At 39.2% G+C, this 14,144-nt stretch overlaps 1 protein-coding gene across 26 annotated transcripts in view; it reads left to right on the top strand.

Annotated features, from left to right (window-relative positions):
- Positions 1 to 14,144, top strand: part of MAGI1 (membrane associated guanylate kinase, WW and PDZ domain containing 1) — a 357,611-nt gene that overhangs the window by 147,473 nt on the left and 195,994 nt on the right. The window contains exon 1 of one of the 26 annotated variants that reach the window (XM_042799310.1): positions 2,025 to 2,107. The exons of the other annotated variants lie outside the window; for them this stretch is intronic. Within the exon in view, the coding sequence (XP_042655244.1) occupies positions 2,059 to 2,107 (49 nt within the window). The 5' untranslated portion in view covers positions 2,025 to 2,058. Of the gene's footprint in view, positions 1 to 2,024; positions 2,108 to 14,144 lie in introns of those variants that run through there. 26 annotated transcript variants of the gene reach the window in all.

Raw genomic sequence — 14,144 nt, 5'->3', positions numbered from 1 at the left:
TCAGAACTTTCTTGTGGAAGATAATGTCTGGCCATTTGCTATAGAAGAAATGAGAAAACTTCCAGGGTAAGCTATGAAGTTTACAACACCGCAATGTGCTGTTCTGGGCGGTCAGTGTGGTGGGCTGCAATAACTTGGCTGTTCTCTGGACTGCAGATAAATTGTAGAGACAAAGGAAGTCTTAATTTCTGTGGTTTAAATAGTGATTTAAAGAACCGTTCCTAAAGTGAATCAATGAAGTAATCTGCTTCAGGTAAATAGGTAGAGGTGAGCAAAACCACATCTCTTTCTCAATGCCCTTAACATTTCGCTGGGCCCAGGCAGACAGAGCATGCTTTGTGCTTACTGACACTGGGTAGCGTTTTCTCTTTGCTGCTCTTTGTTTGGAGACAGTTTTCTTTAAGGCTGATTTACCAGAGCAACAGTGCATTGATGCACACATAAGCCTATTTTACAAGGATAGAAACCAGAAATCTCAGATTACACAGAAAAGGGGAAAGTTTTGAAATTCCTCCTGCTCCTGCCCCCCATAATTTTGTACGATAGGAAGTTTTGTATTGTTCTATTAATAAGAATTGCCTTTCCAATTCTGGTTCTGGATCTAGTTACTGAATTCAGACAGCATTGTTGTCTGTGCTGCATGCAGTCTCTGACTTCTCCACAAGCTTATGGTCCAGTGGATACTATCACAGATCTGAAGTGAATATTATACTTTTTTTTCCTTCATAAATATGCTGCTGGGCTCTCCACAGCCACATGCAAGCATTTTCTAAGAAAAGTGCCAAATTATGGATAAAAACCATCCCTTACCACTAGCAACACCAAATGAGTCTTTTTCTCTCATTGTTACTGCTTTTGTATTTGCTGTGTCCTGTGCCATTTAATGCAATCTTGTACTTTTGCCTTATGAACGCTGGCTTGTGGAGTACCAGTATTTGTCACAAAATAATGAAGCATGGCCTTTGTGGGTGTGTTTTTTTGGCAAGACTCTTGGCAGCACTCTGACTGGGAGCTGGCCTTGCTAAAACTCAGTTTATGACAGAATATTCTCTTTGAAGCATAGCTACTGTAGCATTTGGTATTCTGTGGCTCTGGGCACAGTACATCTAAAAGAGTTCATCCAATATTGATGGTTTTCCAGTAAAATCAGGAGGAAAAAAAAAAATTTCCTACTTCTTAAAGCTCATATTTTTAACTTCTCTTGTTCCTTGGTCTTGGTCTGAAAGGTCACACGTCTGAAGCTTTCGCAGGGTAAAACACAACATTAAAGCTCTGTCTTCTGTAAATGCAAGTTAATGTTTTCTCTGACTTGCAGCATTATGGAGAAAAGAATGAGTCTGTTTCTGAGAACATTGCTGTATAGTGTAAATGAATATAATACTATAGTGTCTGAAAGTTTCTTCAAGACTGTTTTAAGGTCAGTCTTGTATTAGAGAATGTTGGCACCCAGAAGCATGACTGTGCTTCTGTGTTTGAATGTGATTTTTAAAAGGGTAGTCCTGCCTCTCTTTTGACCATAGAGAAAGTGGGTTATGTTTCTTGATCTGACTGAGAATTAATCTCTTTGGCTTATTACTGTTATCTCTTGCACCGCTGCTTTGGTGTCCTTGTGCAGTTGCAAGTGCCAAGGCAAGGAAGGATCGCAGGATCCTGGAAGGTGCAAAAAAAGGGACTGATGCTTTTGGCAGCCGCTCTGTCCAGGTCACTTTAGGCTCATGGAGGTTTCCACCCTTAAGCTGTCTTCAGGTGTCCGCAGAGGATGAAGTTGGTGGTGCTTAAGAAGTTACTGACCTGTGGGTGAGACCCTGTAACTGACTGTGTGGGGCAGTGCCAGGCTGTTGCAAAGGAGATGTTGTTTAAGCTGAGCTGATTTATTTTGCATTTTCCAAGAGACTATAACTTCTTGAGATGCAGTACCTTGCTAAACATACTTCAACCTGTATAAGCAAAAGCAGTTCATAGAGGTGTTGGCAGTGTTACCACTATTTGCTGATGCAGAACAGCTGCCTGGGTACTGGAGGCCTTAACCAGCGTTGCTGTGTGGTGTGAAGGTCTTGGATGTATGATCCTGGCCTGCGGAGGTACCCTGACACAACTAACTTTAAAGGTATGTTAGCAAGCTTCTTCATAATATATTTAATATGAAATGGCACTAGTTATGCTCTATGTTTTGTGTGTATCTACGTGTTCATCTTTAAACCTATTAGACAGGATTTTGCATGGTGTGTATGGGCAGGATTTACACTTCTTTCCATGTACAGACTCATCTTGGATACTGAGATAACAGGTTTATAATGAGAAACTGCTGAAGCCGTTCTTTGGCATTAGAGATTTATTCAGTGTTTGTGGCTGAGGCTAACAACAACAAAGTTGTAATGTTGCAGTGCAAACAAATATGGAAATAAGGCTACAGTTTACTTAAAATTCTCATATGCCATGGAAAGAATGAGTAAATATGATTTAATTTCTGATATTCTTTATTAGTTTTTCATACACAATGTGGTGTAGAAGCATTTGTATTTCAATTTATTTTACAGAAAAAACCTTTTTTTGTAGTCTCTTAGTCAGCTCATTATGAATAGCAACCTCTCGTTGCAGAAGGCTATTAATTCTTAATTATCTTCTGGTAATTTACTTGTGCATGAATTTAGCAATCCATTAGGTGGTGATTTATTTTTGACAGAAATATGTAATGAAAAGTTTTAGTATTTGTTTTTTTCTCAGCTCCCCCCCCCTTGGCTTGCACTGGAATTAGCTGATTGATTAGATTACAGGATTTATCCAAACCACATTGTGTGTGTGAGAGATTGTAGTTAAGTACATTAAGAAAATCTGAAGCAAGACACAGATAAATGAAATAGTGTTTTTGATGGCAGTCTCTGAATTAGTCTAGTGGCTGAGAAATTGGAAGTTAATTTAACAAACACTAGAGGATTGGTCTAACTCAGGGATTTTTTACTCCCGATCTCTCTTGATTTATGGATGCCTAAAAGTTTTTGAGTGGAAATATAAATCCTGCACAGCAGAGGAGCTCAGTAGCAGTGAGCTGGTTTTCTTTCATACCATGGGGCTACATGGAGTATGGACTGAAAACTTTGATCTAATGCTGTGTTTTAACACAACAGGGAGGGTTGGAAAGCAAGATCTGAATTTCTCACTGCCAATTCAGCTTGATTGATGTGTGAAGCCATGTCCTGCCATCTTTGCTCATGCTGAAAGCAAGGAGGGAAGAATTTAAATTGTTTTGCAAACAGTTTTTCAGAAGTAAAGTATGGGATTTCTCTAAAGCACTCACCAGTCTCCCCATGCTCCCTCCATTGGGCATAACATCAATCTCCATTTTCAAAAAGTACTGTAGCTTGCTTTCTCCTATGCCAGGAGCTAAACGTTTTATGGTGGGTGTCATCTGGATGACTTGATACTAGTCTTAAATTTGTGACTGTGGCTTAGCAGCAGAGCTATGGTAGCTGTCTGGATATGCAGCTTTTAGTAGTTTCATTACTGTCACTTGCAGTAAATGATGTAGGAAGTTAAACCCAGTTTCTTCTGCTAACAGTTGTCTTTTCATACCTTGTTCTGTGACTTAAAGGCATAACATTACAGTTGATGCTTGAGGTACTAGAATATATTGGGCCTTACTGGTTTTTCTGGTGGTTTTGTGTGCACCAAATCAGGCCTCTTTGCTGAGCTGTTCAGCTTAGAGGTTAATTAGTCATTAAAAGAGTTAGTAATTCGAGTTAGCTTTAGTGGGCTGGCTGGAAACTAACTGCTATAATGTGATTTTTGCAGAGTGGGTCTGCTCTGTTTGGCTGCTGTTCTTGACAATACAGAGCCAAGAGCAGGGGCTGCTTTTTCCTGCTGAATGCCCTGTCCTTGCATGCTAGTTTGCTACTTGAAGGAGTGACAGTCTATGGCACATTTGTCATGTCAAAGATTTTGTTAGTAATTGGCCTCAAGTCTGACAAGATAAATAACTGGGAGGAAGAAGAAGATGTCATAAAATAAGTATCATTCACACTCTTCTGCTCTGCTGGACACAGTGATCCCTAAACAGAGCACGAAGTGTAGCACACCCTCACTGATGGCTGGAAATGGCAGAAGATACTGTTTATGCCCCACATAGGGTATACCTAGGGGTCTGCTCACTGTGGGCTGCAGCTCTGCCTAATTAGCGTGGTTTGTACATGACAGGGAATGGAAGACACCTTTGTGGTGACTGCTGCCCTTCACGCCACAGCTGGGAGGGCTGTGCCCTGGCTGGGCTTGTGCAGATGACACTGCTGAATTGCTTGTGAGCCTCTGTAACGCCTGTGGGCAGCATGGCACAAGTGGTTTCTCCAAAGATACCTGAGCCAGAAAGAGGCAGAAACTGACACCTGAAAAGTGTAAGAAAAGCAGATCCAATATCTCTTGAGCAGCCTTCTTTTAAGTGGGGTCTCTTCTGTTTTAACAGCATTTCTGATAGTGGAGTGGTAGAGATGTCATGAGCCAGAGTCAGTGCTGCTGGTCTATACGTGTGCTTGGTTGTGCCTTGCACCAAGTTTGGGGAAAGCACCAGCATGAGACTGTCCAGGGAGGAGAATGCTGTCAGAGGTTTCTTGGACCACTGCCTGTGGTTCATTTTCTCTCCCATCAGTGCTGCCAGAAAGTTTAGCCAGCTCCACTGGTGGCAGCTGCATGCCCCTTAGAGAAGAGTTTCCAGGTATCTGGCCAGAAAGACAGAGCTGAGATACAGAAATTACATTTTTCAGGTAAGCTGTATATGTTCTTCATCAGATTTTGGACTTTGTCTACTGGCTGAATGCAATTAAGAGAAGCTGATGTCATTTAGGCAATTTGTAACCTCTTTTCTCACACCTAGCTAAGGTGGCAGGATGCACAGCAGTGGTCTGACATGATGGGCTGTGTCGACTCTTGGCTTCATTGTCAGAGGCTGTGGGTGAGGAACAATATGAGATGGCAGCCAGGAGCAGGGTCCAGAGGTGCAGGCACGGCGCTGAGCCCAGCCTTGCGAGAGCTGTGCACTGGAAGTGTGACTGGCTTGTTTCTCCCTCCTTGGAGAGGCTGTTTATCAAGATAAATAATGGCATGCTAGTTTGGGAGAGGGCACTTAATCAGCTATTTCTCCTTAGTTATAGATGTCTTTTCTTCAAAGCCATGTACTCAGCAAAGCATACAGCCAGCGTAGCTGAAATAGCCACAGAACAGCCATCCCAATTGATCACAAGGCTCCCAAACAAAGAGTCATTTGTTTCCAGAGTCTGAGGAGGATATTCAGTGAAAACCTGATGGCAGTGCATTAAAAATTGCAGTTTATCTTTCAAGCATGCCTAGGGTTGCACAACATTAGCCCCACATGCCATCTGCAAGCATAGGAAAGTAGCAATTCTGTCTTGCCCATCATTTTCTGGAGGTTGGTAACAGCGAATAGCAAATCTTGTTTTGATAAAGGAAAAAAATTGACTGTGTGTCAGTCTGGAGAGCTCTTAATAAAATTATTGAAAAGATCTGGCCATTTTTTCTTTTCAGGACTACATGAAACATAACTTGATAATTGCTATGCATCTTACGATGAGCATAGAATGAGAGAGAGTTAGGGGGGTTTAATGGGGCTTAATTGTCATTTGGTTTATAGAGAATTTCTGTGAAGATCTTTAAAAAATTGGGACTCCTATAATAAACATTTAGAAATGGTCAGGTAGGAATCACAGTCCTTAGAGAAGAGAACTTCAGTGGGAGCTCTTGGCACGATAGTCCTGATTTTAAGTCAAATATTGCCCTCTGTATGTCCAGCACTCTTTGGCTGTGTATTTTCCAAGGTAACTAACTCAAGATAAAACCCAAGAGATGATGCTGGTCTCTGATGTTTGCAGGTGAATTAAGAGAGGTTTTTAAGGATGAGGAATAAGCCTAAAATTTAGCTTGTACTACTTTGCATGTGTTGGCCTTTGAGTTAACAAATTCAGGTTGGGAAAAGATCAAATTTCATAACAAAGACATAATTTCATCTGAGTTTGAAAAAATTCCAATGCAACATCCAAACTTGCAGTTTAAGGCCTGAAATGTGCAGAAGATACCTTGCTTTTATATGCAAATTATTTTCTATTCCAGTTTTAAACTTACCGTGATTTACAGTCTGGTTTTGAAGGTGCTTAGCATAGGCCTAAGCAAAGCCTGTAAGCTGGCAATGGGTGATTTTGAGCCCTACAGCTCTGCAAAGCCATGAAGAAGGGAGGTATAAAGTGTATTTTTTTTCTGAGAAACAGAAATATATGGTGGAATGAAATATTTCTGTTGATTTATATTTCACTTTGAAATGGATTAGGAAGAAACTGTGAATTACGTATTTTAATTCAAACCATTGCTGCTTAAAATATAATCTTGTTAGAGTTTTCAGTTAACACTGTGTATTTTAATTTTGTCTTTTTAGTTTTCCAGAACCCAAACTTAATTGTATCCATGTATACATGAATTGTATGTCTGTGTTGCATGTTTCTGTATATACCCTTAGATGTTTAACCATCCTTGTAGCGTATTTTAATATTTGATTTCACTTAAGGTTCTCGGGCTGCTTTAAACTTTCAGCCAAGTGCCACACTCCTCTCCAACCACACAACCAAATCAGTGCAGGCATATGCTTCAATGATGGCCAGTCAAAATCAGCAGCATTCCTTACTCTGGAATTTGCAGATGACATCTTTTGTTTGTTGAAAGCATCTGTAGGAGATGGTGGAGTAGAGCTCTCAAGCAAATATACCCCGATTTTAGGCAGGAGTAGGGATGGGGGGTTGGCTGTTGGTGGTGGAGGTGGCACTGTGGCCTGTCCTAGACGTGTCTCACCACCGAGCAGGGCTGGAGCACGGCTGTGCCGAACGTGCAGTGCATCAGTAGTGAGCAGATCTGCCTCCAAAATCGGGAGGAAATAGTATTATCTCCATTTTACTAAAGCTGAAGGAGATTAACTGTATAGAAGAATTCTGAGGCAGAACTAACAAATCTAAATGTCCTGGTTCATTTATCCATTTCCTCTAGCAAAAATTATCCTCTGATAAGGCAAAACAGTAGAGTTGTTCATCCCACTGGCAACAAGACAACATCTTTCCTTTGGAAGAACTGTGTGTTATCCTCAGCGATCAATAAAGGCAGTATTAAAACCTTTCTGGTTTAAAATATCCTTAAATGAACAACTAGAGTTCCTTGGCTTAGAAAGTTACTGCCAGAGACCTTACATTCAATCACTGTCAGCAGAAAATGGATAGAAGTTGTAATGTGCAATGCAGTGACAGGTGTATTCACCTGTGGCTAGATATCCTTTCTTGGAAGCATTTAAATCTTGAATATCTTTTCATTTTATATTAGTATCACTTGCTTTCCCAAATTCCTAGTGTGTGTAAGTACAAAACCAGCCATTGTTTCGTCTATCTTATTCAAAAGAATATTGGTACTTTATTTAAAGGATAATATATGCATTTTAATTTTAAGTTGGCAAAATCGCTATTTTTCTTTTGCATTATTTTCATTAGACAAAACATGAATAGTTGGTAGCATAAGCAAGCCATTGAAACACCTATGTTCCCCATCTGCAACCTTGCAAAAGTAAACATGGAAATGGATGCGTTTCTGGTTGATTACAATTCTTACAATTCACTGCTGAATGCACACACTCATTAAAAGAAAATTGTTGTTAGTCCACAAGCTAGACAGCAGATGAGAAATTAAGCAAGACTGAAGTGAAAGGACTGAACAAACAGTATGTAAAATGAAGATGGACAGTTTCTTTGTGATTAGAACCAGTTACTCAAAGTGGAGATCTGTTGATTCATAAATCTTTACAAATATGCGTATGGTTCCAATGTAATTAGACACTTCTAAATTGAAAAGAGCTAGTACCTAAATGCTGAGGAACATCTTGAATGTTCATGCTGAGGAAACTTCAGTCAGTTGGAATTATTGCATTTTAAATTAAAAAAGAAAAAGTAAATAATTTGTTTTAGTAAGGATCATAAGAAAAAGGACACACACTGAAATCTGAAAAGAATCCTGGAAGACTGTAAAATTCATCTGATTTTACTTAGTTTCTAATTTTGCAGCTTAGAATTTTCCAGTGTGTTTCCAGAGCCTGTTTTTTAGTAATCCAGTTTTCAGACATGTTGAACATCATGCAACTCCTATGGCTTCACTGAGAGCCATATTTTTGAAAACTAAAACGTTTTCTGAGAGATAGGAAGAGATCTAAACAGGAGAGAACAGAGACTGCAATGACCTGCTGAGAAAGGCTGTGGTATATAAGAAATATTGTACTTCATTGTTGGGAGGGCAGATAAGACAGCAGTTGGATTTGAATGAAGAACGCTGATATTTTGCTGTGTAGAACCAAAAAGCCCTTTGAAGGACCTGGTAGCACATGTGACAACCTCAAAGCTTAGTCCTACAAAGGGCCAGGTACGGGATTGGGGTTTGAAATCTGTGAGCTGCAGAAGATTCAATTGTAAAAGCATAAGTACTTTTCACTTCATACTTTGGCACATAATATCCTCCTTGCTGGCAATAATGATGTGGAGACATTTTTCTATCAAATGGTTTTTGACAGTTCAATTGCCAAAAATACTCAAGTGGCAGAATGCAACTGCAATTACTAACAGTGTGCTTGCCCCAGAGTCTGTAAATTCTCTCATGAAAGCCTAAAAAGCCCATTCACATTGTCTAGAAATAGCAGCAATAACCATGGTAATAAGTTCTTCTCTTTGTTGCTGTGGTTCAATTCTTTTCATGGGTAGGCTGCAAAAAAGCCATTTGATTTTTCTGTAGCTGCCTCTATTGTAAGGAGATGTTTCTGTTCTCCAGGAACAACAGTGCTACTGAAAGCCCTGAACTAGCCTAGTTTCCAGAATCTGAAATTTAGCTGAGGAGAAATTTAGATCTCATTTCAGTCAAGGTTGAATCCAGCTGTATGTTTGGGCCGTGGTCTGGAGGAGATGATGTGTCCTGAAGGAGGGTGCTAAGGAGGGAGGCAGTGCCCTGGGGAGCAGCGTGGCCAACAGGACAGGACACTTGCTAGGGATTTGGGTTCTGCCAAAGCCACCAAGTGATTTAGTGAACATCATGTCACTCCTCTGCATCTGTTTACCAATCTGAAGTGAACCCAATGACTTCTACCATTCTTGTGGTGTTTGTCTGTCCACATACACGTTGCCTATTTCTGTTGCTCATGTATGCTCAGAGGTATTCCTTCATTATTCTCTTGAGCTGTAGTTCAGTCCATCTAGAGAATGCTGGATTTGGAAACTTTCTCCATCTAGAATAGTTTTACTCAGTTTAATGTGGCCAAATATGATGCGATCCTGGAAATTGCTCCTGGGCAGATTTCTACAGAGCACTACTGACAATAATATGGTCTATTAAAATGTAAGATATGTCCATAAAGAGTATAACAAAGGACTGGGATACAGGAAATGAATGAGTAGTAGTTATGTGAGGCAGCCTGTCTATGGCAAGTTGGTCACCTATGTTAAGGGTTTGTAGCATTACAGCTCTAAATCTAGTACTTAGAGACTGATATTGAGTCACATGGACAGTCAGCTTTGATGCTTGTTAGAAGCAAGAAGCATGAATATAGATTTACTCTCCCTGTTATTAAAGATTATTTTATCCTATAAGATTGTTGTCATGGTATGATGCTTGAACAATTTACAAATGTAGCTTCAGAATATAAATGCCTTTGCTTCTGTAAGCTCTCCAAATCAGAAGCATTGAAGTTTTCAGCAGCTATTTATCAGAGCACTTTGAATGATACAAGCTTTTGTTTATTTAGCTTGAATTTCTAGGACGTTCCAAGAGATAAATACTGGAAACAGCTTTCATTGAACAAACTCAGAATTTATTTAAAAAAATCTTATTGGTTTTCAGTGCTGTGAAGTGTCTTGAGAACTTTTGTGGGGAGAAAAGGCAAAAAAAAAAAACCCAGAGGAAACAATGTTTACTTTGCAGTTAATATTGTATTAGAGCTTACCTCTGTGCTAGTAAATGTGCCTGTGAACGTTTTGGGCACTGAGGCCAGGTGGTACAGAATGACCCACATTCATACCATTAAAAGTCTCTTAACCTACAAAACATTCCCATAGGACTGGAAACAGTGCCAACTCACAAACTGTGCCTGGGATTGCATGGGAAAATGATAGTTGGCACAGGACATAATTGTGGCAGGGACCCTTCTAACAGCTTAATAGTACAGACAGTCATGGCCCAGGGCACAGGAGCATCCCTGGGTACTGCTGTGCTTGTAAGCTTGGGCACAGCTGGAGTCACAGGTACAGCTGCTAAATTAACTTTCCAGTGCTTTTAAGGCAGTGTATAAATAGGGTTGCTTTGTTGCAGAGGTTGTCCCAGAATGACATGGCTGCTTTTGCTGAAAGGAAGATTTCATGCTATACTTTGAAAAATATGAGTGTTACTTTTTTTTTTTTTTTTCCTACGTAACTTTAGAACCTAACAGCAGCACAGTCAGATGCAAGTATGCTCTAACATTAAAATATAGTTCTTCACAACAGTGAAAGCCATTAAATCAACAAACAGATATTTCTGTATGTCTTGAGTTTATTTAGTAAACAGATACTGCCCACAGATCACTATACAACAGCAATATTTTTGTTGGTTAAACTACTGATGTTCTGTGATGTCTGGTCTTATTTTCTCCTTCACACGCTTCACCTTTTCCTCTCTGCCAGTACTTAGACTCCAGCCTCAATTCTTTTCACATGAGAGCGTATGGGTAGGGAGACCAAGGACAGGTTTGGAGATTTTTAAGGGAAGATGTTAGCATAGTTGTTAGAGATGTTTCTGCACTTGCTATGTAAATGACTTAACATTTCATGAATGCAAAGTAAATCAGTTCTCTCATGTTGCTTGGGTTTAATCATTTTTGATTCTCACTTAGCATATTTCATAACCAAAGCCTGAATTTTTTATTCTGCATTTGTCAATGATGCGACAATCGCCTCGTTATGTAGGATGAAGAATTATGTGTGTGGAATTTGGGCTGAGCCTATAAGCTTCTAGGAGAGCAAGAAGCTATTAAGATGTCCTGAGACTGTACCTAATACAATGTCCTATATTGGGCTCTTTGACAGAGCCATGTTAATTTATCTCTGTTCTAGCAGATGACAGCTCTGATCTTCCCATGCTGAGATTCTCCAAAGCAGTGGAATATTATTTATTTTTCAAGTATATCATGTAATAGTTTTTTTCTAAGTCTTCCTAGACAGGGTCTCTCAGACTTTGCTGTTATGGTTTAATCTAATTTGAACTGAGAATCGGTAACAAATATCAAAAAGGGTTGTGTCTCATAGCAAAACCCAAGGGTGAAGCTAAGTGGAAACAATTTAAAATGAGTTATATCATAGTTAGTCCAATGACTTGGTTGTGACTCTAATCTCGCCTTCCCAGGAACTTGATTTCTTTGCCTTTTTCCGGGTTGCAGAAGAGCAAATTTTTCAGAAATACATCTTCTGGATAATGTATCTGTCACATTAAAGACTTTGCAATTTCTGGGTTCTTTTACAAATTTTCATCACGTGATAGATATGTGATGAAAATTCTGGATTTGAGGTCCAGAAAATTCACTGTTAAACAAAAACACTGCCAGTATATTCAGTTTGAAAGATTATTCATTTCACTCACAGCCTGTGATTCTTTTGTGAAATGAACATCTAAACAAATCTAATTACTAAATGCAGATTGAAGATCCCTGTTGGCTTGTTTAAGGTGAAATCTTTACTAGGGAAAGGTAAAAGTAGCTTTCCATTACTGACCAAGAATACCTATGTGCTCATAGTCATCTTTATTTCACCCGATCTGCAATTGAAAAAGTTGTATTCAGAAGGTAGAATTTGTGGAGATTAGTACATTTGAGTTCCTTATTCCAAGTGGCTTTAGCAGTATTTAAGTCAGCTTCATAATAAGTTTATGTGCATTAAAACAAAAATTAAAAGATTTTTAGATAATGACTCTAATGAAAAAGTATTGCCGAGAAACTGTCAAAGAGATCAAATGTACTTAGCAGTGCTATGGAAAGAATTTTAAATAAAATATCAGTGCATGTGTAATGGCAGCCTAGATTCAAATCCTTGGTACTTTTGGTAGTGTAAATGGGTGCCATTGCAGTAAAACTTTTATAGTCTAATTTTAACTTGCTTATCCAGAAACTACAAAGTATTTTTTACCTTTTGTTTTGGAAGAACAGTGGTTTTCCTCTTGCAACTGGTAGTGAATTAGAATGACAACCAAAGCATTCCCAGCCCTGCTTCAGTAGGACAAAGCCTCTTGCCTACAATAAAGTGAATGAAATGTGGGAAACCGAGTGTTTGCAACCCAGAAGCTGACAGTTTGCTTTACAGAAAAAAAAATGGTGCAAGTTTTATTGAAGGGTGTTACAAGTAAAAAAAGTCCTTGAGGCAGTAGTCTATGAATCAATATCTTCAAAGACTTGGGATCTGTCTTGGCCTGTTGTTGCTTTGAGAAGTGGCTGAATTTGTTCTAGCAAAGGAGGGGATGGATGGCTTTTCTTTAAAAATGCCATGCCTTTCTGCTAGTTTATGTTCAGATAATGTGGAGTAACACAGTCAATTAAGTTGGCAGCAGTATAGCAATACTAACGTATTAAATATGACTTCTTGATAGATCTTAAGTTTTTGGGTGACTAAAACAGGCAGCTGAACCACCTAGAACTTTACATCTGTGTGGTAAGAAAGATAAATGGGCAGAAATACTGACTTTACAATAGCAATGAACATCTCTGGCTGTATTTTCTGGATGGTGCCGTCATCCCCTCTTAATCATAGAAGCAGATGGAGAGTGATTCCTTCCCAGCCATATAGAGGGGAAAAAAATGACAATTTTAATGCCTGTTTTGGTAGTATTTTAGTATGTTCCACTTAGATGAATTTTCTAGTTTTCAACTTTGCCACTGGTTTCTTTATTAAGTTAGCTATCTAGCCAAGCAAAACCTGGGGTTATGTTAAAAAGACAAGATGTAATCTCCACCTTAATTCGTTCCCTTCCTTTACCCAGACATAGTGTGCTGGTGCCTCTCTGAACATTTTCCCAGTGAGCTGCAGACTGAACCTGGTAACAATGTGATCGTGTTGGATTCCCGTCCCAGGCAGACAGCTCTGTTTGGCCTCGAGACTCCAGGGTTTGTATGGCTTTCAATCATGAGAAATGCTAAATTGACAGTTACTTTCAAGTTCATGCCATAGCACCAATTCCCTGCTGCTCTACACTGTGTGGTATCATAGCTGCCCTTTGTATTCAGTTTCTTCTAAATGAGCTTCATTTGTTGACAGATTTTGAGATTTTCATGGTTGCTCTGTGCATTTCAATGCACAGTCCTAGTCTTTGCTCTTGAAATAATTTATAGCATAATGAATCGTTATAGTGCTGTGTGATAGAACCACACCGAGAGGATGGAATCTAAATGGAAGAATGTGTTCACAAAATGTTTTAAACTGATCTGTGCCCCCAACAGTTCCTAACTGAGTGTTCTCTATGACCGTCAGTAGCCCTGTTGCTCTCTGCAATGTCACTTCCATGTCCAAGAGTGGTAAGAGCACTTGGGTCAGGCATTTGAGTAGCCTCAAGTGGGCTGTTTTCTCCTCCTTTTCTGTCGGCATACATTCCACATGTCCTTACAAATCAAAATTTTTCATTTATAAAATAATGAGTGCTTCCCTGCTCTGCATATAAGAATATGTTGCATTAATGTCCACAATATATATTACCAGATATAAATTCGTAACAGGTTATAACCACAATATATATTAAGATATACATGCACATATATTAAAAAAATAGTGGTGTTATGGGGTTTTTTGATCAATGAAATGACAGATGTGATCTGAATCCTACAATGTGAAAAAAGTTTCAAACTCATGTTACTAATTTTCTGCTTCCTTTTATTAGTGGCATTTTTACTGCAGCTAATAAGGAACTCAAGATGTTCTCAGATCTTGAATAAGTTACAATGAAGGAAATAAGCTTTTCAGCCTTTTTAACCACCTTCTCCAACATTAAGACTGGAACACATTCTCCTTTTGTGCCTTAGTCAGTTTGTATGGTCTGCTGTTTTGTGTTGCTACAGCAGGCTTTTT

The sequence above is a fragment of the Tyto alba genome, unplaced genomic scaffold (genome assembly GCF_018691265.1).
Source record: "Tyto alba isolate M040663 unplaced genomic scaffold, T.alba_DEE_v4.0 Super-Scaffold_3, whole genome shotgun sequence".
Lineage (NCBI taxonomy): Eukaryota > Metazoa > Chordata > Aves > Strigiformes > Tytonidae > Tyto > Tyto alba.
This window is presented reverse-complemented; position numbering and strand designations above follow the sequence as displayed.